This window comes from Akebia trifoliata, unplaced genomic scaffold (assembly GCF_017979445.1).
Source record: "Akebia trifoliata isolate Shusen 1 unplaced genomic scaffold, ASM1797944v1 Contig00093, whole genome shotgun sequence".
Classification (NCBI taxonomy): Eukaryota; Viridiplantae; Streptophyta; class Magnoliopsida; order Ranunculales; family Lardizabalaceae; genus Akebia; species Akebia trifoliata.
The window spans coordinates 15,088-37,441 of record NW_028236844.1 but is presented as its reverse complement, the minus strand read 5'-3'; the positions used below and the strand labels follow the sequence as shown (position 1 = coordinate 37,441).

Below are 22,354 nucleotides of genomic sequence, written 5' to 3'. Positions count from 1 at the left end.
AAAACTAAATATAAAATTAATTTTATTTGTCTACTTTCAAAAGAAACATAATAACCTAAACTATTTAATCTAGATAAAAAAAATCAAATTCTTAGATATAGTAGGAATATAAAAAATGTTCTCCAAATCCATCTAATTACCAGTCTTTAATACCAAATGATAGTTTCCCACAACTAGCACTTGTGCTCTAAGATGGTTTTTTACGAAGATAGGACTTTTCACTTTGTATCGACTTCCTACTTGAAAGGAATCCCTACATCGAATTTATAATGTGATTGCAAGTCTTGAATCAATTCACAAAGTAATTTATAATTTGACAGTACTTTACATATTGAACCCTTTTCTTTTGAATATTTCCTTGTCAAAATCTCATTAATGTTATTTATGCCTTCTCTCTTAATATTCAATTTTTTTGCAGCAATGCAGTCTCAAACAGTTGCATTAAATACATTGCCATTTTCAGCACAACCTCTCTAAACCAAAATATTGAAATTTCATTTAAATTTCTTTGGCGAAGTACCGAGTTTGGAGGATGGGAATACTCCGAACTCATCTTCTCCCAAATGGATCAAATGTTTCACCCAGAGACATCTCTCTAGAATGCTATGATCAGAGGTTATGCTTTCAATGGCCCATACGAGAAAGGCATCTATATGTACGATAGAATGACCCAAAGAGGACTCAAATCCAACAATTTCACATACCCCTATGTCTTGAACTTGTTTGGAGAAATCAGAAACCATAGAGATGGGAGAAAGGTACATTGTCAGATTATTAACGTGGGAATCGAACGGATATCTTCTATTGCAAATTCGCTTCTAAATTTCTACATAAAGATAGATACATTTTATGATTTTGTGAGAAATAGGAAATTAATTGATTGATGCCCTGAAGATTTTTGACGGTATGATTCTTAAACCGATAGAATTATGTAATCGAATGATATCTTTATATGTGAGTTGAGAGAGCAAGAAGATTGTTTGAAGTGATGCCTGAAAGAGATGTTGCTTCTTGGAATTCAATGGTTTCATGCTATGCTAGAGTTGGGGAAGTAGAAAATGCAGGAGATTTGTTTGATGACGATGAGAAGATTGGAGCCTAAGCCCTTAGATTAGTTCAATTCTGTTGAGTCATTATCTTTAATTTTGTTGAGTCAGTCATTATTCTGTTGAGTCAATTCCTATGTATCAGGAGAAGTTGTTAAGTCAATAACCTCATCCCTTCTGTTGAGGAGCAAATTTAGGACCCATTGAGTCTTTACATCTTTATATTGTAAAAGGTGTGAGAAGGAAGGAAGCAAGGAATGGATACTTTCTTTAATTATAATTTTAATTGTAGCTGGTTCTATCATTTTGGTATCAGAGCATCGACCCTACAATTATGGAGACACCACCACCAGGCTTTGCAAACCCAAATCCCCACCCAACCGATGAGTTACAAAAAGAATTAGAATTCCACAGAAAAGAAGTTGCTGATCTTAGTTCACCAATTTTTTTCAACAGCCCAGACCCCCACTAGCACCCCCACATGTTGAAATCCCTTTTCAAATTCCCAGACAACCACCACGCCCAATTCAACATACGTTCAATGGCTTCCAAGGGCAACCCTTGCGACTGGATTTTCCTACATTCGACGACACTGACCCCGATGGTTGGGTTTTTCGCACCCAACAATTCCAAGGTTTCAATGGAATCCTGACGAAAATATGGTGGAATTAGCATCAACACACTTGCTTGGGGATGCCATTCCATGGTACCAGTGGTTGGTTAAAACTGTTGGATGACCCACTTGGATCAATTTCAGTCGAGCCTTGTGCGCGAGGTTCAGGACAACAGACAATGAGGATCCTGAAGGGTCATTAGCTAAACTGTGCCAGACCACTACTGCTAGAGACTATCAAACTAAATTCGAACGGTTAGCTAACCGAAGTCTCATCTTGCCTGAGCCCTTTCTCATCCGTTGTTTTATCTCTAGCTTACATGACGATATCCAAGCTGGTGTGAAATTGCTAAACGCTTGCACATTAATACAAGCCTATACCATCGCCAAACAACAAGAAAAGGCCACCAATGCTATAGTTTCTACTGTTTCTAAAAGGCAAACCCACAGAATGTCATTCAACAAAACACCTTCTCCTCAAACACCTCCACTACCACTCCCACAACCTCCATCTAAGTGGACAAATCCTACTCTTTCCCCATCAACAAACATTCCACCTGGAGTTAAGCGCCTTAGTGTTGCTAAACAACAAGAAAGACGGGCCAAAAACCTATGTTTCAACTGTGATGAGCAGTATTGTCCTGGTCACCGTTGTCAAAAACCCCAGCTACTACTCTTAGAAGTTGATGATAATGCTGAATTCCTCGATGCATCTACCACTTGCATAACGGAAGAGTCAACTGTGGAAATTTCCCTTCATTCCTTATGTGGTAACAACCGTCCATAAACTATGTGTATTTTGGGCAATATCAAAAGACATTCTTTGAGGGTTCTAGTTGATTCTGGTGCAACCCATAATTTCCTCCACCCAAAGCTTGCACAACGTTGCGGGTTGGAGATTGCACAATCCAAACCTATATCGGTTTAGGTAGCCAATGGTACTATGGAACAGAGTCCTGGGCATTGCAATCGTGTCATGCTAAGATTACAAGGACATACATTCTATCCAGATTTCTTCCTACTACCTATATGTGGTTATGATGTTGTACTTGGCGCTGAATGGCTACGTTCACTCGGAGTTATCTCGTGGGACTTTAACCAAATGAAGATGATATTCAACCAAGGCAAGCAACAATTCATTTTAACTGGTATAATACCTGTTGTTGGTACAGTCAAGAACTCAAATGAGTTTCACCAGCTAGTGTTGAAGCAAAGGCTCAGGTTCTACATCCACCTCATGCAATTTCAGTCTACCTCACAACAAGAACTATGTCCAGAGGTTTCTTCCTTGTTACAGCAGTATTCAACTCTATTCAAGCAACCACACGGGTTACCTTCATCTAGAAGTCACAACCACCACATACGACTATTACCCAGCAGCTCACCACCAAACATTCGGCCATACCGGTACCCGCATTTCCAAAAAAATGAAATTGAAAAGCTCGTGCAAGAAATGCACGACTCTGGTATTATTCGGCCTACTACAAGTCCTTTTTCATCTTCGGTTCTCTTAGTCAAAAAGAAGGATGGCAATTGGCGAATGTGCATGGATTATCGTGCTCTCAACAAAATTACTGTAAAGGACAAATATCCCATCCCAATCATAGATGAGCTGCTTGATGAGCTACATGGAACTACCGTATTCTCTAAGCTAGATTTACGATCCGGATATCACCAGATAAGGGTAATTGAAGCCGACATTCCAAAAACTGCTTACTCATAAAGGCTATTACGAGTTTCTCGTCATGCCCTTTGGCTTATCCAACGCACCGGCCACTTTCCAAGGGTTAATGAACGAAGTTTTTCGGCCTTTCCTTCGACGGTTTGTGTTGGTATTTTTTGACGACATCCTCGTTTATAGCAAAAGTTTGACGGAGCATTTAGATCATCTCAAACAAGTATTTCAGTCCTTACACAGACATCAATTATTTGTCAGGAGGGAAAAATGCTCTTTTGCCCAATCTTCAGTTGAATATCTTGGCCATATAATTTCAGCCAATGGAGTGCGGGTGGACCCTTCAAAAATCAAAGTCATGAAGCAATGGCCTAAACCATCTACCCTCAAGGCACTACGTGGTTTTTTGGGACTTATTGGGTATTATCGAAAGTTTGTCAAGGATTATGGGAAGATCACTGCACCATTAACTCATATGTTACAAAAGGACTAGTTTAGCTGATCACCTAATACAGAAATAGCCTTTGAAGCTCTCAGAGAAGCTTTATCCACTACTCCTACACTATCATTGCCTGATTTCTTTAAGGAATTTATCATCAAGTGTGATGCCTCTGGTGCGGGCATTGGGGCAGTACTCACACAAGGCGGTCAACCATTAGCTTATCTTAGTAAATCTTTGGTCGAAAAGCACAAGAAACTCTCGATCTATGACAAAGAAATGCTTGCAATAGTCTTTGCTATCTCTAAATGGCGTCCTTATCTATTGGGCAGACACTTCAAGGTCCTCACTGACCATCGTACATTGAAATATTTTATGGATCAACGACTGACCACCATGGAACAATAAAAATGGCTCACAAAACTACTTGGGTACGACTACTAGATAATCTACTACAAAGGCAATGAAAACACTACTGCTGATACCCTTTCACGCCTACCCGAGTTACTAGTCATCTCTACTCCAATTTTCAATTCCATGAAAGACATTCTTGCAGATTGCTCCAAAGATGACAGCATCAACAAAATTGCTCATCAGGTGCTTCAAAGCCCTTCTTCTGTTCCACATTACTCACTCCAAAATGGCATCCTTCGCTGCAAAGGATTTATAGTACTTCCACCAACTTCTCCATGGTGTACTAAAATCCTACATGAATTCCACACTAGCCCGATGGGGGGACACTCCGGGTTCCTTCCTAGCGACAAACGGATTTCCGTAAATTTTTATTGGAAGGGGCTAAAGCAAGCAACAAATAAGTATGTGGCTGAATGTGATATTTGTCAACGTGCGGAAGCTGAAACAATGGCTCCACCCGGACTGCTGCAATCCTTACCAATTCCTGTTGAAGTTTGGGTTGACATATCGATGGACTTCCTCTCTCCAGTCGTATGTCTTCAATTATGGTGGTAGTTGATCGATTTAGTAAGTATGCACATTTCTCACCATTAGTTCATCCTTACACAACATCTAGTGTGGCTGAAACATTTATGCGTGACATTGCTAAATTACATGGCATGCCACGATCAATTGTTAGTGACCGCAACCCGATCTTCACCAGTCAATTTTGGGAGGCATTCTTCAAACTGCAAGGCACAAAGTTACGCAAGAGTTCCGCCTATCATTCGCAATCAGATGGTCAAACCGAGGTTGTAAACCGCTCCGTGGAACAATATTTGCGATGTTTTGTAGGCTGCCACCCTCACCAATGGACTAAGTGGTTACCTTGGGCAGAATTCTGGTACAACACCTCATACCATAGCTCACTTAAAATGTCCCCATTCCAGGTCATCTATGGTCGTACTCCGCCAACAATTGATACATATATTCCGGGTACGACGAATGTCCACATGGTGGATACAACACTACAAGATCAGGACAAGCTCCTTCAAATGTTAAAAGAAAATCTCTTTTTAGCCCAGAATCGGATGAAAATGCAAGTTGACAAGCATCACACAGAACGCACATTTTATGTGGGCGATTGGGTTTTTTTAAAGCTTCAGTCATACCGTCAAGGATCATTGAGCAAAAAAAAGGCTTACAAGCTTGCCCCACGTTTTTATGGGCCATTCCAAGTCATTAGCCGCATTGAACAAGTAGCTTACAAACTTGCTCTACCACCAGAATCACGAATCCACCCAATTTTTCACGTCTCTTTATTGAAAAGAAAGGTGGGCAACTCTGTTAGTACCAGCCAAACTATTCCTTCCATGGTTGACATAGAGGCATAAGGGTAGCAACCGGCTAGAATTTTAGACCGTGGCAGTTTCAAACATCACAATCGGGCAATCACCAAGTTACTTATCCAATGGGAAGGGCAGTCACCCGAGGATACAACTTGGGAAATCTATGACGATTTTGTAACCTGTTTCCCGCACTTCACGACTTGAGGACAAGTCGAATAAATCGCAAGGTGTGTAATGTTACGATCCTCATGCTAGTCATCAGCCCATGTGTCATCAGCCCTTATATTAGTTCAATTCTGTTGAGTCATTATCTTTAATTTTGTTGAGTCAGTCATCATTCTGTTGAGTCAATACCTGTGTATCAGGAGAAGTTGTTAAATCAATAACCTCATCCCTTCTGTTGAGGAGCAGATTTAGGAACCATTGAGTCTTTACATCTTTATATTGTAAAAGGTGTGAGAAGGAAGGAAGCAAGGAATGAATACTTTCTTTAGTTATAATTTTAATTGTAGCTGATTCTATCAGTTTCTTGGAATTCTATGATTTCAAATTACACGCAACATGGGAAATATAAAGAAGCCTTGGATCTATTTGTCCAGATACACTCAGAAAGTGTAAATTTGGATGGGTCTATTTGTCGGCTTTTGCCCATTCAGGTGCTCTAGAGTTTGGAAAATGGATACATTTTTTTCTGATAAGAGATTGGTTTCAATTGGGAGTAATAGTAGGGACTGCTCTTATAGAAATGTATGCCAAATGTAGAGATGTCGACAGAGGCTTTAAAGTTTTCATCAAAATTAGTCAAAAAGACATTTTTTGTTGGAATGTAATGATCAAATCATTAGCAATATGAATCCTCTCAACAAAAAAAAAATGTTGAATTTTGAGATCTAGAGACAAAAAAGAACATTTAGAGACAATTTCTTCATTTGTAATCGCAATTCTGATACGTACCTTCCAATCATTGAAGTTGAACCTGGAGAAAAAATCCCAAGACCACTACTTCGGCAGTAGGAGCACTGTTTTCCTTCATATTTTTGCTTGTTAGACCTAGTTTACATGAATCACTTCTATTGGAAGTGTTTGAATGCTTTCCCAAATCTTGAAATTGCACGTAAACTGTATGCTCAACAATATTTGTTTATCGTATTATTTCTTGTATGGAAATTGTTCACTAGCTATTTCATCATCGTAACAATGCTATAGAAATATTTGGAGTCAATGAATATCTTTGCATGTTGATCAGAATATCTCAAACAATCTAATTCATTCACTTATAAGGCATTTCTAGTTATTTTTTTCGTAGTTGTGCCACTTATCCATCTCAAACTTATCAATTGGACGGCAATAGCTCAATTAATATGTTTTTCCCTCCTTTAGTGTTAAAGTTGAGCTGAATTGAGAATAATTGTCAGTCATTTTGGCAAAAAATACTTCCGAATCACGTACATTTTATTTCTTTATTATTTGGGATTCCTCTCTCTCCCTGCCATGTGTTCAAGAAAATAACTGCTGAATGTTTGTTGATGATAGCCTGATTTGGTCATTGTCATGACCTCATTTCTTTGGGATAAGGCTTCTTGAATGGATCTTTATTTTGATTGATAAATTCATTTCTAAATGAAAACAAATGCTTGAAGATTCAGTCAGAATAAAAGGATCTCATAGTATTAAATGGAGACTTCTTTGGAATTTAGGGGCCGACAACTAAAATGATTACATTTGGGTGGAAATGTATTTATGGTCTCTGCCCAGTGGACTCTTTACGGAAGATGTGCTTTATGCTAAAATGATGAAGAAACTTCTATCACTAATTCTTCAAGTTTAGCTTCTCTAAGGAGCTGTGGAAGTTCTTTCTTACTAAATTGAGAGATAGATGTCTACCTTCCTTATCAAATTCATACTCATTTTGGCTGGGGTCCATTGGCTCCCAATATTCCCATGCAGTTAAGGCGACTCCTTGGGTGATTTTATGGGTCACTTAATTGATGAGGAATGCTGCAATTTTTTATGATTTTACACCTTTAGTGAATTCGACCATAGCTTCAACATGTAAATGGTTCTTCGAACTTATGCTCTTTGTTACCTGTCGAAAAAGACCTCATTGGAAGAGCTGAATCGACTTGCCGACATTGGAATTAGCCAAAAGCATTGTAAAGGAGCAACTGGGGATGTATTTTTAGGAGCAACAATGGAGGTTTTATTGGAGCAATTTTATTTATTTTAATTATTATTTGGGCTGCAACAGTTTTCCTGAATGTCATGCCGTGGTCACAGCTCTTGAATTAATCAATCTTTGTGGCATAAATTTAATTATTGAATTGGACTTAATGCTGATTGGGGAGGGTCTAAAGGGTAAGAACATTCCTTGGTGTCTTGATATGTAGTTTTGCTGTATTCAAAGAGCTCACTCAAATTGTGAAGTGAAACGTATGCAAAGAGATGGTAATTTGGTGACCGATGAATTGGCGATTATGGAGGGTAGTCAGAAACGTCTCTTTCTTTTTCGAATTTTAGACAAGAGAGGTCTTCTAGCGAAGAAAGCTTTTATTGAAGATCACCTTTATATTTTTTTTTGTTGCTAAGCAAGAAAATAGATATAATTTGTAATATAAAATTGTAAAACTAAATATAAGGGGCATACCCATGACAGATTACAAGAGAGAACTTTACACAAGAATAGAAGAAGAAATTGATCATTTCTAGAATTTCCTAAACAAACAGAATAACCTTTTAAATTCTCCAAACTTCATGGCTATGAGGTATCAGAATGCTTCTAATATTTTGTTGAAGTTGCTCTTGACTTCATGCTTCTTGGAGGGTCCAAATCAGAGCAAGACCTTCCCCTTCTTTTGATTCTCCTAATTAGAAAAGGAATTATTCAAAATAATGGTTCTAAAGATAATAAAAAAAGAAATTATCTAACTAATGATAGAATATAAGTCTAAAAAAAAAAAGTACTTACATTCCATGATTTTCAAACAAGCTCTTCAATTTCATCACTATCAATTGCTCGACGAGCAACATGTCGAGCGACATCAGCATCTACATTGCGTCCCACTTGTTCGGTACTCTGAGTATCTATGACTGGAACTTGAGTATTTATCAAGCTAGTGATACCAGTTCTGTCAGGAAATGACCAGTGGACTTTGTACTCCAATGGTTCCAGTTTGCAAAGGAATTTTAGCACAAGTCTTGCTCTTTCCTCACGGTTTTTAACGTTGCTCTCAACAAGATGCTTGAATGTGGAAAGTGGGAGTTGAGAGAGGAAAAAGTGCAGCATGTCCACAAATAGTTGCTCCATGTGTTTGAATAGTCCATCGATTGATGAGTATGTTTGCTGTGGCCTTTGTCCAATGATCAGAGCACAGACCTTTTGTATTTCACTAACTGCATAATGACCTTCTTCAAAATTAAGAAAGGAAGTTTCATGACATCTTTCTTTTAATTGTTCAATAAACCCAAGTGCACAAGGTAAGTCTAATTGAGGTCGAGGTTGACACTCAAAACTCCCATCATTAGATTTCTTAGACAAATGTGAATAAAATTTCTCTACCGACGGTTTAATGAATTTCCTATGGAACCAATGACAGGTATTGTTCTTATTTATCCACAGATTTTTAGCCACTACAAGGCTTTTTTTTTCTTCACTCGTGGAAATCTCTTTCTTTTGAATGAAATAAATGATTTCAAAGGCCTCCTCTAATGCATGAGTTAGAGTAGCACTAAGGGAACTTGGTAATGCAACTGTAGCTATTCGGACAAAGATTACCACTGAAACACAAGATACTTTATTGGTAAATGGCTCTTCAGATTTAGAAGTTTTGGAAAGAACTTGGATGAGATTATCAATTGGGGAACTCCTTTTATATTTCTCCATCCATCTATCAATGTCTTCCTCACAGTTTCTATCTATCCAGTCCTTGATATCCATATCGACTCTGCCTTCATCATTTCTTTTTTCAGCAAAACAGATTTTGCTAATTTGCTTGGCACACTTACAAGGTATTTTGAGCATCCAATATAAGAGAAAAGCCAGTAAGGACATAATCACGTGCACTATGAACAATACCATGAGAACATTCCTCTCAATGGTTTGAAAGATGATCACGAAACCTATTCTAAAGATTTTGAAGAATGAAATATTGCGAAGCTTTGACAAAGTTGATAGGACCCAAGTATAAAAAATATGAAACTTTGACAAAGATGATAAAACTTCTAAAACACCCGTTTCACTATCAATTTCACTCTCAACTTCTTTGAGGTACAACAACCCTCTAAATATGGTGGTTATACTCCCTACTAGAACAGTGAGGATCTGAGTCATGACCACCATAGACATTGACCATTTATAGTCAGAAACTCCACACCGAAACTCCACCTTCTTAAGAACAAATGATCGAAGTGCGGCCTGTAATAGAACTAGTGAAGAAAGTGTAGAAAGCATGCATATAGTTAAGCCTATTGGAGAAACAATGAGGACCAATTCAGGGCTCTGTTTACAACTAGATTTATAAAATGACTTCAATACATGTATCATACTCTTAGTCTCTGAATTTTGAGGATCTCTTGTTTTAAGTCTATCAAGAGGGTTAGAAAAGGGGAAATAAACGTTGCCAAAATCTGAAGCAGACCACAACACTGTGAGCAACAGTAGCATGAATGACATGATTATGACATGTTCTACTATGAACAAGAAGATCACACCAGTGACCATTTGCATACAAACATTCACAACAACAGTAACTACGAAGATGCTCAAGGAAAGCATGTTTGAAAGGCGTTCAGAGTCACTCTGACTTCCAAGTGAAGGAAAGAAAACACACATGGAGACGCATATTAAGACAGTGCCACTAAGCTTGGACAGTTGGTCATGAACAGAAGGCATTGGGGTGGTGAGATCTATTGGGAGTTTTGAAGCAATTGCAAGAAGAGAAAGTGTAAGGGAGTTGAGTGAGAATAATTTACATGGTATCCATGGCTTCCTACGACATAATCCATGAAATACATCATATACCACAAACAGAACACATACAAAAGTACCTGCCGCTATGTATAGGCCAATTATTGGCACTGGGGAAGAATAATTTTGATCATCCAACGTTACATTCAAACAACCTTGTTTCTCCATTTTTCCTTCTTTGTATTCACCAGATTAAGTTTTGCTGTACTTCTTCTCCTCAAATATAGTTCAGGGTTGCTAGTGAAGAGTATGGATTAGGGTAAAGAATCAATACTTACATTGTTGGGTAAGGAAAGTAGTTTGGTTTCCTTCTTTCTTCTTTCTTCTTTTTGTTTTCTAGACCAAGAGCCAAATTGGATTCTAGAGAAATATGTATAATTATTCCTATGGTAGAAATACCAATGGTATAAATTTAAAAGTTACAAATCAATATTAAGGATTTGAGGTGTCCAAAATGAGGATGTGTCAACTCAATCTTGACAAGGGTCAAAACAATTTGACTCGTTGGAGTCATCTAATATCGGCTGAGTTAAACTGCGCATTAAGCTGGTTTAATTTTATATAATGTTACATGTTAATTAATATTTAAATTATCCAACTCATTTTCTGAGACTGTGGAGTGTGGTAGGACATTAGGTTAGTGACCTCATCAAAGAATCTGCCTCATGTATATGGGAAGACAGATTGGTTGGGGTGGCACTAGCAATAAAGGATGATTAAATTTCCAAAAATAAAATATTTAATTATATGGGGTTTGCTTGAGCTGGAGGAATTGAGTGATAGAGAGGAGGGAATGATGACATGCTTACAAACACTTGTTATAAGAGATTGCCCAAAGTTGAAGAAGCTTCCCTGTACCTTTTAACATCTCAAATCCCTTCATGAATGGAGAATAACTACCCTAATTATTTATTAATATATAAAGTTTTCCTTTTTCTTTTCCTTTTGAAGTGGCATTGCTTATATAAATATTAATTTCTATGCTATTTCATGGGGAAACTCCCTAAAAGGTAAGTGTAAAATTGAAAATTTCCCAAAATAGTAGACCATTCATTTTATTTCAAAAAATTATAAATTAGGGTTTTCGTAATTAAAACATTTTGGTTGAAGTTAGAAATTTTTTCCTATTCTATAAAATAGTTAGAAAAAAGTTTTGTTTCCTAAAACACTAAATTTTTTTCCCCCACTTTACTAAAAAAATTCAATTCCAAAAACGGTAATTTACTATTTTCGAAATTAAAATGAATGGTCTACTGTTTTGGGGTTTTTGCAAATTTCAGTGCATGATTTGGTGAAACAACCTTAATTAATATATTTTTTCCATCAATAATAAATATCACCTATTGTAAATTAAAATATAAGAAAATAGAGATTAATTTTAGTTGTGGCCTTAATTAATTTTTGTGGTAAATATTTTGTTGGAACAAAGTCATTAAGATGCTACATAGCCTTCTGGAGGTGATGAGAAGAAAGGGGATATTAAATTGTCTACATATATGATGGAACATAAGAAGTCCAAGTGCCTTGGCTCTTTGCATTATGGACACTCTTATTTTGTCTTCGTTTTCCTCCTAAAATAAGACACAATCATTTTTGCAAGCATGAATCCTCACATAGTGAAGCCTTGGGTCTCAAATTCTTGTTCTAGCCCTGCAATAGGAGTTGGGTAGGGTCTCACCATTTGGAAGTGCTTCCTTCAATAGCTTGATCAACATAGTAAAGGATTTGTTGCTCTAACAATTAAGTATCTTTAGGTGAAGCAACTTTACAATGAAAAATTGCTTGGAACCACAAGTTAGTCCACGAGGGGTCGTGCCCATATCAATATCATGTTGAAAGCACCTTGACACTTCTTACTTATTAAAAATAAAAGTATCTCGAATAAATTGAGCGATTTTTTTTTTTTTTTTTTTGTGAGAATGTGGAGTCGCCACTTAATTTAGGTATAGAAATCAAAATAATTCCAAATCGATTTGGAGGTCCAGTTTGGGGACCCATTATCATCATTTTATGCCAAATTGACTAAATAAATTCTAAGGCTAAAATTTCCCTTCAAATTATATAATTCCTCGAGTTTCGCATAAATGGGAGGATAAACTTAAAAAAGCTTGAATCATACAATGTCTAGAGGTCACGTGCAAGACTTATGAAAATTGACAAATCCAATTAACACACCCCATGCATAATTAATATGATAAAGGTTACAGGCATAAAAAAATTTCCAAATTGATAAGAATATCATCGCACATAATTTATTTCTAAATTGTTAAGTATATTATCACATATAAATTAATTTCCAAATTGGTAAACATATCATCACATTCAAATTAATTTTCAAATATGAAATTATATTATAGGCATCAAAATTTCCAAGCTAGCAACCATATCACATGCATAAAAATATCCAAATCAATAACCATGTTACATGCATAAAATTTCAAAGTCGGTAAAAATCTTCAAATTGGTAAAAATATTGCATGTATAAAAACTTCCAAATTTGTAATCGTATTACATACACAAGAATTTCCGAATTGGACGCAGCACCATCTCTATTTTATTTTCCTTATTCACTTTGTTATTCCCTGTCTCTTTATTGTTATTCACTCTTAAGCAATAACGAAATCCATCATTTTTATCAATTACAACCTCAAAATTTGACCTTTAAATATTTTGGGTAGCTAAAAAACGACCTAGTGGAAACAAAAATATAGGAAAAAAATAATCTAAACACGATTTCGCCATTATGTCCAAAAATAAAGAAAACTAAATAGATAAGGGCATACCAACACTATCATCCACACAAAAATAATCAAAGTCAAATAAGACAAAAAAATATTTAAGCAATTTTGCAATGCAACCATCTTTTAGAATTTCAAATTTGATCATCAAAGTCCTATTTGAGTCGCCATTGAAAGGGTTTCAATCAGTGGGTGTGGATCCAATTTTTTTTTTAGAGTCACCACCCAATTTTATGGTTTAGGAAGTAAAGATGACTCTAAACAGAAAAGAAACACAAAACTATGAAGAGATATGGGTACGGGGATTCTAGATTTAAGGTTTTGGGAAAGTTTTTAACCTTTGTATTTTAGGACTTCTCAAAACCTCCGAGATTTGGTAGTAGAATTCCATTTATAAAGAGCTTTATTGATAAGATTAAGATTTGATTAGGGCTCTTTAAGATAGAGTCTAGTTCTAACTAATCTTTTAAATTGTTTAGATAATATTTCAAGTGATTTTATTTGGATTTTAATTTTTTAATTCATATAGAATGAATTTTTTAAATTTTGGAGAACCCTCAATGGAGGGTTCTTTATTAAATTATTTTAAATTTTTTGAGACTCCGATGGAGGGTTCTTTATTAAATATCATGTGGGCACCACTTAAATAAATGTGTCACCACTTGAAATTTGACACATAGGATTAATTAATTGAATTTATTTATTAAAAATTTTAAGTTGACTTATTAAGATTTCACTTTAAATTAATTAATATTTTAATTATTAGTTTCAGATTTTTGAATTTTAGGGTTGAAAAATTATCATTTTGCCCTCAAAGAGGGTTTTTGCGTCGGAACGTTATTTTTTGATGGCTTGGGATGTTTCAGAATTAGTTTTTCATAAGGAATTCAATTAGAATATTGGTTAGTGTCTCTTATGAATTTTTGAATGAAATGATCATGGACCCACGAAGGGTATTTTAGTAATTTTGTCAATTTTTGTGGAAATTATTGAAACAATTTATTTAGTTTAAGTTTGTTATTTTATGTATTCGAAAGGATTTTCCTAAATGTAATGTAGCCTCTATGGGTGTTTTGACATTAGGGGTATTCTTGTAATTTGATTTTTTTAATGATTTTTCTTGTAAAACTTCTTTTAGCTTCAAAATGATTTTTTTTATGTTTTGGATCACATTTTCCTGGCATAGTATGGTTTATAAGGTTTTTTGCATGAAATATTTCATTCGAGTTTTGGAAGCACATCTAGTAACAAATAAAAAACTTTAGAATATTCATCCATCATCGAGAATCGCTGCAATCAAGTTGACGAGTTGATTAATCAGTCGAGTGCAAAAAATTGGGTGTCTACACATACCAAGGTGTGTCAAGGCTGGAGATTGACATGATTTGCTCATTAGAAAAAATTTTGAAGATTAGCAGGGAATCTAAATTTATTTCAACTACTAGCATAGACATGGTTTTTGCAACCACATTCTTGCATCATTTCTTATCTTGAATTTTGAAGTCAAACTCTTGAAGTAATATGATTTATCGGACTAACCTTGCTTTGGCATCCTTCTTGGTAAGAAGGTATTTCAATGTAGCATGGTCTTTGAAAATCACCACCTTAAACACAAATAAGTAGGATCATAATTTGTTCAATGTGAAAACAACTACTAGTAATTTTTTTTGGTGGTATAATAGTTAGTTGGGTATCATTGAGCATTTTGCTTTTGTGCTGAGTAATGTGAGGGAATTTGTCAACTCGTTGTCCTAGAAAAACGCTTATGGGAAGCGTCGCACATCACTTCAAAAGCACAACCCAATTGGGTGGTTGAATAATAGGTGTAGTTGTTAATTCAATTATGAGCCTCTCAAAGTGTCCAGGCAAGGTGTGGATAGAACAATGGTTGTGTCATTGGCTAACAAATCACACAAAGGTTTGGTGATTTTTTCAAAATCCTTGATGAAATGTTGTGTGTCCCAGAAATGATCAAAATTCCTTGACTTTTTTTGGTGGAGGTAGATTAACAATAAGATCAATCTTTGCTCTATCCACTTTGATTTTCCTTTTTTTGAGACAATGTGTTATAAGACGATCTAGGAGGTTACCATGAAGTGACATTTATCCCAATTGAGCACTAAAATCTTCTCTCGATATCTAGGTAAGATTTTCTCGAGGTGGTCAAGCAACCATCTAAGTTGGATCCAAACACTAAGAAATCATCCATAAAAACTTCCAAGAATTTTTCAACTGTGTTTACTCTTGATTGCATAAACTGATTTGGGGTGAAAACTAATTAAGTGATAAGGGCTTGTTTGCACATATGAAGGGGTTCAAGGTGAGGTTGAGTGACATTTGGGGTTGAAAATATAAATTGTTTCAATTTCTAAAGTTTTCTGATAATTGTGAAATTTGCGTAATCTTTGAGGCAAGTGTGGAGAGTCAGATCAATATCATCACTTGTGTTTTTTTGTTTTAGATTTCTTTCCCTTAGTTAGGTTTTTCTCTGTTTTTGTTTTGCTCGAGGACTAGCAAAATGTTAAGTTTGGGGGTATTTTATGAGTGGGTTTTATTCCTACGAATTAACCACTTTTAGGTATAATATTTTATTAATTTTAGAGTTTTTTAGTTGTTTTTATTTAAGTTTAGTTTGGTTTATATTTTTGTGTGATTTTGTGTTCTTATTTGGTTTTTAAGCTCATTTTACAATTCAACAACATTATGGAACATTGGAAAAATTGCTAACATTTGGAAGAAATTCTGGTCCCAAATTGGTTCACTTTTGGAAGAAGAAAAATATGAAAATTACTACTTTAGTAAATAAGATACATAGTGTTCCGCTTTGATAAATAAGTTTGAAAATTTTTCCATTTTGGTAAATTTCTCTATAATAATTTAGATAGTTAGATCTTCCTGAGCTACCACAAAAGTAAATCTAATAGTAGTTCAAATGGGTAAGTAGAGAGAATTCGTTTTAAGTGTCTACGACCGTAAAACATCGAAAAATATATGTAAAAAAAGGCTAAATGCTCATTTAACAAAAATTACTAAAAGAAAAAAAAAAGAAATTAATATATCTAGGGCCAAGATCTGTAGACAAACATTCTAAACAATGTTCTAGACAACGTGTTTTGTCTTATATGGGAAAAAAGCTTTGGAATGGGCTGATTTTTTGTGAGGATGATCTCTATGGTTAGGGGACCATCCTCACAAAAAATCAGCCCATTCTGAAATTTCTAACCCCATTTTACAAGTTAAAGTATCGTGTACTATTCATTTTAACCATTAGTTTGTAACCACTTTCCATAGGGTTAGAAGTTTTAAAATCAACTGATTTTTTTGTAAAAATGATCTACTCACCATAGAGATAATCCCCACAAAAAATCAGCCCATTCCAAAACTGTTTTGCCATATAGGAAAAAACGTTATATAGAATATTGTCTATGGATCGTGTCCCATATATATATAGGGTTAGGACCTGTGTACACATATATCTACAGCATGTTTTGTCATATGTGGGCTAAAAGTTTTAGATTGAGCTGATTTTTGGTGAGGATGATCTATATGACGAAAAGATCATCATCACCAAAAATCAGCTAATTCTAAAACTTCTAATCCCATATTTATGAGTTGAAGAATCGTGGACTGTCCATTTTTTGTAAACCAGTTTTGACGAGGTTAAAAGTTTTAGATTGAGCTGATTTTGGGGAGGCTGATCTTCTCATCATAGAGATCATCCTCACCAAAAATAAGTTCAATCCGAAACTTTTAGACCACATAAGACAAAGCACGTTGTAGATATATGAGTAGATAAATGTGTACAGTGTTCCTGATCCATGTATATGGGTCAGGTTATTTTGACAAAATTGTAGACAAAGTTTTGTCTCATATGACTAAAAAGTTCCGGAATGGGCTGATTTTTTGCAAGGATGATCTCTATGGTGAGTAGATCATCCTCACAAAAAATCAATCAATTCTGAAACTTCTAATCCCATGAAAGGTGGTTACAAACTAATGGTAAAAAATTGACAGTTCACGATCCTTCAACTTATAAACTAGGATTAGAAATTTAAGAATTTGCTGATGTTTTGTCAAAGTGATTTTCTCAACATAGAGATCATCCTCACAAAAAGTCAGCCCATTATGAAACTTTTAACCCATATAAGACAAAATACCTTGTCTAAAATGTTTTCTAGGATTTTGTCAAAATAAAGCTACCCTCTCTCTCTCTCTCTATGTAAAAGGGATAATGATGGTTTATTTTGTGTTGTTGAGAAATTAATATAGAGAAGGAAGATATCTTTGACAAAGTATGTATATGCAGTAGCATAAAATGTTCATAGTAAATGATAATTTGGTAACAACTCAGAGATGACTAAAAGAATCAAATAGCTCTTACTGAAAGATGATTCTTGTGCTAGGACGAAACCAATTTCTAAAGACAATATATTGAACTACTGACCAAAAATTAAAGGGTGATTCTAGTGACTTTCAAGTGTACAAGGACCGTAGCAAATGGAAAATGTTCTATTTACTCCATTCAAAATGTTTGTGATAGGGCTTAAATGGGTCGGGTTCGGGCCGGATATGTGTTTACCTATATCCATATCCGGATTTTTTAATCGGGTTTGAATCCAGATCCGACTAGATCAAATCATATCCGATTTTTTTTTTCTTTCATTAAACCCATATCCGAATCCAATCCGACTGAATTAATTTATTTGGGTTAAATAATTTCAAACCATTATAAAGTAATTTATTAAAAATGTGGCTTAAATGTGATTTGAACTCAATAGCTCTCCCCTTTTGAGAATAAGCCTTAACCACTACACCAAATACTTATTTGTTTGATGAATGATATACTAACCAAATATAAAAATATAACATACAATATACAAAATAATATATCATTGGACTATAGGGATAGGTCCGTATCAAACTCGGGTCTAGGGATATCAGCCCATATTTTAATTTGGATATGCTTGAAGAAACCAAATCTGCTAAAAATCAGATTCGGATTTCGGATAAAATCCGAGCCCTAGTTTGTGATGTCCCTGAATATTATCTAAAGATATGCTTTTAGATTTAATTCCTATGGGAGACTTTACTAATCCCCAGGAAATTATGTTTTCCCGTTTTTTTTTTTCTCTCATGTTTGAGACTATGAAAGTCCTTCTGAGTAAACATACAACAGTTGTATATATGAACATTTTAGCCTATACATAGGACTAAATACTAATCTTATTGAGACATTCTCATGTCTCTAATTAGTAATAGTTATTCATCATGGATACATCCATAGTTCTTCTTCTAGGGCTTTTCTTCATTGCCAACACCAATATCAAGTCCAATTTCGGTTCATTTTCATATCTAGATGTACTTTGCACACAAAGAGAGAGACAAGCTCTGTTGAGGTTCAAACAAGGTCTCAAAGATCCTTCAAATCTGCTCTCCTCTTGGTCTTCTGGTGAAGATTGTTGTAAGACATGGAAAGATGTACATTGCCACAACACCACCCATCTTGTTGTTGGCCTAAACCTAAGAGGTGTATCAACGTTGGGTGGTACATTAAGTCCTTCTCTGTTGGAGTTGAAATATCTGAATTACTTGGACATAAGCCTTAATTATCTTGGTGGAATTCGCATTCCAAAGTTCCTCAGATCACTTGATAATCTGACCCTGGAATTTCAGTTACCATTCCCACTTGGTTTTGGAATTTGTCTAACCAATTTTCCTTTCTAAACATTTCCCACAACTAGATCAATTTTCTTGCAGTCAAACCACCTTGAGGGCCCAACATAGACCTTTCAAACAATAATTTGTCGGGAGAGATTCCTGAAGAGCTAACAAATCTTTTGGGACTGATATCCTTAAACTTGTCTAATAATTGTTTGACAGGGAAAATCCCTGAGAAGATTGGTGTCATGAATTCCATCGAGCACTCAGCTCCAAAGCTTCAACTAGTCCAGCTATATGGGTAACCAAGGATTTTGTGGACCTCTATTCATTGTGAACTGCACACGAGGTGAAGCATCTCGAGATTCTGATGATGGTGATGGAGTAGAAGATGGTAAAGATGCCCATTGGATTGAAATGGAAAGCTTTTATATAAGCAATGCACTTGGAGTCCTGGTGGGCTTTTGGGGTGTGTTTGGTGTTTTGGCATTCAAGAGGACTCGGAGATTCGCTTATTTTCGATTTATCAAGGATGTGAAGGACAAAGTCTATACTCTATTTTAATACCATAAAACTAATTTAGGTAGATTTCTAGAGACAAATTTTATGCTCTGCCTATATTAATTATAAATAAATAAAAAGATCTTATATAGTTAGATTATTTATTTGAAAATTTTAAAGTAATCCCTTAAATTACTAAAATTTTTTCAACTTGTTTCTAAAAGCGCACGTGCCAACTAGTTTACCAAATTACATGATGATATTTGTAGGTGAAATTTTTTATGCATTTATGGGGGTTGTAGTTTACCAAACTTGTTTCTCTTTTTTTTTTTTTTTTTTTTTTTTTTTTTTTTTTTTTTTTTTTTAGTGGGGGTTGTAGTTAGGGGTGTCAATGGGTACCCATTTACCTAGAACCGAACCAGAATCGAAATCGAAAACCCTGATTCCGGTTCTCTTTTTATTGGAATTGATTAGAGTCGAGTCTAATATGGAACCGAACAGATAGGAACCGGAACCATTAGGTTCTATCTGATGGGTACCCGTGAGTAGTCAGAATCGATTTATTTTATCATTTATTTTTACATTATATATGATTCAAGGTAATCCTATATTTTAAAATTAACATATATGATATAAAATTCTTCAAATTTCATATAAACTACATATTTGAATTTAAGAAGAGTCATTTCTTTTTAAATTTATTACTTGTAAAGAATACATTTTAATGTTCGAAAATAAAAGTTATTAAATCATCATTTTAATTGAACAAATTATTATTAAGTTGATACTTTACAAATAATATATTGTTTTTTAGAAGAAATTTTATATTATAATGGTTTTGAAATAATTTTTCACATTCGATTATTGAAAACCAGAACCAACGGGTACCTGTGATTTTTTATCGTTCCGATTTCGGTTCCACTTATTTTAAAATCGGAATCGAAACCAATAAAATATAAAGTTTATAGCTCCATATATCATAGGAACCGAACCGGAGCTGACCCATTGACACCCCTAGTTGTGGTTAGCATAATAAGGCGTTCAAGAGGTTTGAACCTAAGACCTTAGAATAAGTTTCACAAGGTCTTACCACTTAACAAAATGGTCTTTCTCAAGATAAGTTTCTCGATAAGAAAAACAATTAGGGAAAATTACTTATTGAACCCTTCTCTTTCTAATATTTCCTTGTCAAACTCTCATTGCCGTTATTTATGCCTTCTCCCATAGTTTTCAAAATTTCAAATATTTTGCAGCAATGCAGTTTCAAACAGTTGAATCAAATACATGCCATTCTGATCACAACCTCTCTAAACCAAAATATTGAAATTTCATCTAAATTTCTTTGACGAAGTACCGAGTTTGGAGGGATGGAATACTCCGAACTCATCTTCTCCCAAATGGATCAAATGTTTCACCCAGAGACAACTCTCTCGAATGCTATGATCAGAGTTTATGCTTTCAATAGCCCATACGTGATGGGAGAAAGGTACATTGTTAGATTATTAAAGTGGGATTCGAATGAATCTCTTCTATTGCAAATTCGCTTCTAAATTTCTACATAAAGATAGATACTTTTTGTTATTTTGTGAGAAATAGGAAATTATGTGATGCCCGGAAGATTTTTGACGGTATGATTCTGAAACCGTTGGAATTATGGAATCAAATGATATCTTTCTATGTGAATCTAGGCGAAGTTGAGAGTGCAAGAATATTGTTTGAAGTGATGCCTGAAAGAGATGTTGTTTCTTGGAATTCAATGGTTTCATGCTATGCCCGAGTTGGGGACGTGGAAAATGTGGGAGATTTGTTTGAGCGGATGCCAGAGAGGAACATTGTGCCTTGGACTACCATGGTTGGAGCCTATGCTAGTTCAGGAGACTTTGAGACGACGAGAAGATTTTTTGAAAAAAATGCCCAAAAGGAATGTGGTTTCTTGAAATTCTATGATTTCAAATTACATGCAACATGGGAAATATAAACAAGCCTTGGATCTATTTGTCCGGATGCACTCAGAAAGTGTAAATTTGGATGGGTTTACGTTTGTTTCTGCTCTGTCTGCTTCCGCCCATTAAGGTGCTCTAGAGTTTGGAAAATGGGTACATTTTTTTCTGATAAGAGATTGGTTTCAATTGGGAGTAATAGTAGGGACTGCTCTTATAGAAATGTATGCCAAATCTGGAGATGTTGACAGAGCCTTTAAAGTTTTCATCAAAATTGGTCAGAAAGACATCTTTTGTTGGAATGTAATAATCAAATCATTAGCAATATAAATCCTCTCGAAACAAATGTTAAATTTGGAGATGTAGAGACAAAAAAGAACATTTAGAGACAATTTCTTCATTTGCAATCGCAATTCTGATACTTACCTTTCAATCATCAAAGTTGAACCTGAAGACAAAATGGTTGTAAAAACATCCCCTGAGACCACTGCTTCTGCAGTAGGAGCATTGTTTTCCTTATATTTTTCAAAGTTACTTTGAGGGATGTGGTGTTGGATTGTAGGATTTTCAATGTGTTTGATTGAATTTTTTTGGTTGATTTTGGGATACTTACGAGTTATTTTTGCTTGTTTGAAGTATTGGAAATCTCTGATTTATTTTGTGAACATGAGATCCACTTTATTCTGCTTTACTATTTGTCTATTATTTGGTTATTAATATTTGATTCCTACATATTGATTGAGTGTGGATGATTAGACCTTCTAGTTCTTGTTCTGATTCATTTTAATAATTAGACCTAGTTTACTTGAATCACTTCAATTGGAAAAATATGATTCTTATGGCTATATGTTTATTTCTTGTGTAGAAAATGGTCATTGGTTGTTTTATTAATTGGGGAAATATAATTTCTCATCCTATTATGTAATCTTTGTCATTTGCTATTATTATTTCTTGTATGGAAATTATTCACTAGCTATTTCTTGGCTGAATTGAGAACATTGTTAGTCATTTTGGCTAAAGACTTCCGAATCCATTTACT

The 22,354-nt window shown here is 35.0% G+C and overlaps 3 protein-coding genes and 2 pseudogenes across 4 annotated transcripts; 4 read left to right on the top strand and 1 right to left on the bottom strand.

Annotated features, from left to right (window-relative positions):
* Positions 1–413: 413 nt before the first annotated feature.
* LOC147381999 (pentatricopeptide repeat-containing protein At2g34400-like) lies at positions 414–1,236 on the top strand (annotated as a pseudogene).
* A 1,366-nt stretch (positions 1,237–2,602) lies between these two features.
* Positions 2,603–5,560, top strand: LOC147381998 (uncharacterized). Its single transcript, XM_086429698.1, has 4 exons — positions 2,603–3,343; positions 3,921–4,115; positions 4,218–4,718; positions 5,117–5,560. Exons 1-4 carry the CDS (start codon positions 2,603–2,605, stop codon positions 5,558–5,560), a joined length of 1,881 nt encoding a protein of 626 aa, XP_086285824.1.
* Positions 5,561–8,098: 2,538 nt separating this feature from the next.
* On the bottom strand, positions 8,099–10,686 carry LOC147381997 (uncharacterized). Of its 2 annotated transcripts, XM_086429695.1 has the most exons (3): positions 10,559–10,686; positions 8,477–8,905; positions 8,099–8,376 (listed from the first exon to the last, which is right to left on the bottom strand). In XM_086429695.1, exons 1-2 carry the CDS (start codon positions 10,644–10,646, stop codon positions 8,493–8,495), a joined length of 501 nt encoding a protein of 166 aa, XP_086285821.1. In that variant the 5' UTR covers positions 10,647–10,686; the 3' UTR covers positions 8,099–8,376; positions 8,477–8,492. The 2 variants fall into 2 exon arrangements, with proteins under 2 accessions (XP_086285821.1, XP_086285822.1); XM_086429696.1 differs by lacking the exon at positions 10,559–10,686 and having other exon boundaries at positions 8,134–8,376; positions 8,477–10,057.
* A 7,798-nt stretch (positions 10,687–18,484) lies between these two features.
* LOC147381996 (receptor-like protein EIX2) lies at positions 18,485–19,179 on the top strand. Its single transcript, XM_086429697.1, has 2 exons — positions 18,485–18,905; positions 19,097–19,179. Exons 1-2 carry the CDS (start codon positions 18,485–18,487, stop codon positions 19,177–19,179), a joined length of 504 nt encoding a protein of 167 aa, XP_086285823.1.
* A 1,183-nt stretch (positions 19,180–20,362) lies between these two features.
* On the top strand, positions 20,363–21,825 carry LOC147381995 (pentatricopeptide repeat-containing protein At1g59720, chloroplastic/mitochondrial-like; annotated as a pseudogene).
* The last annotated feature ends 529 nt before the right edge of the window (positions 21,826–22,354 follow it).

Coding starts and splice junctions, on each gene's coding strand:
- LOC147381996 (XM_086429697.1), top strand. CDS start 18,485: ATGGATACATCCATAGTTCTTCTTCTAGGGCTTTTCTTCATTGCCAAC. Junction 18,906..19,096: donor TCAGTTACCATTCCCACTTG/GTTTTGGAATTT, acceptor ATTGTTTGACAG/GGAAAATCCCTGAGAAGATT.
- LOC147381997 (XM_086429696.1), bottom strand. CDS start 10,055: ATGATACATGTATTGAAGTCATTTTATAAATCTAGTTGTAAACAGAGC.
- LOC147381998 (XM_086429698.1), top strand. CDS start 2,603: ATGGAACAGAGTCCTGGGCATTGCAATCGTGTCATGCTAAGATTACAA. Junction 3,344..3,920: donor CCGGATATCACCAGATAAGG/GTAATTGAAGCC, acceptor GATTTCTTTAAG/GAATTTATCATCAAGTGTGA. Junction 4,719..5,116: donor TGGACTTCCTCTCTCCAGTC/GTATGTCTTCAA, acceptor TCCCCATTCCAG/GTCATCTATGGTCGTACTCC.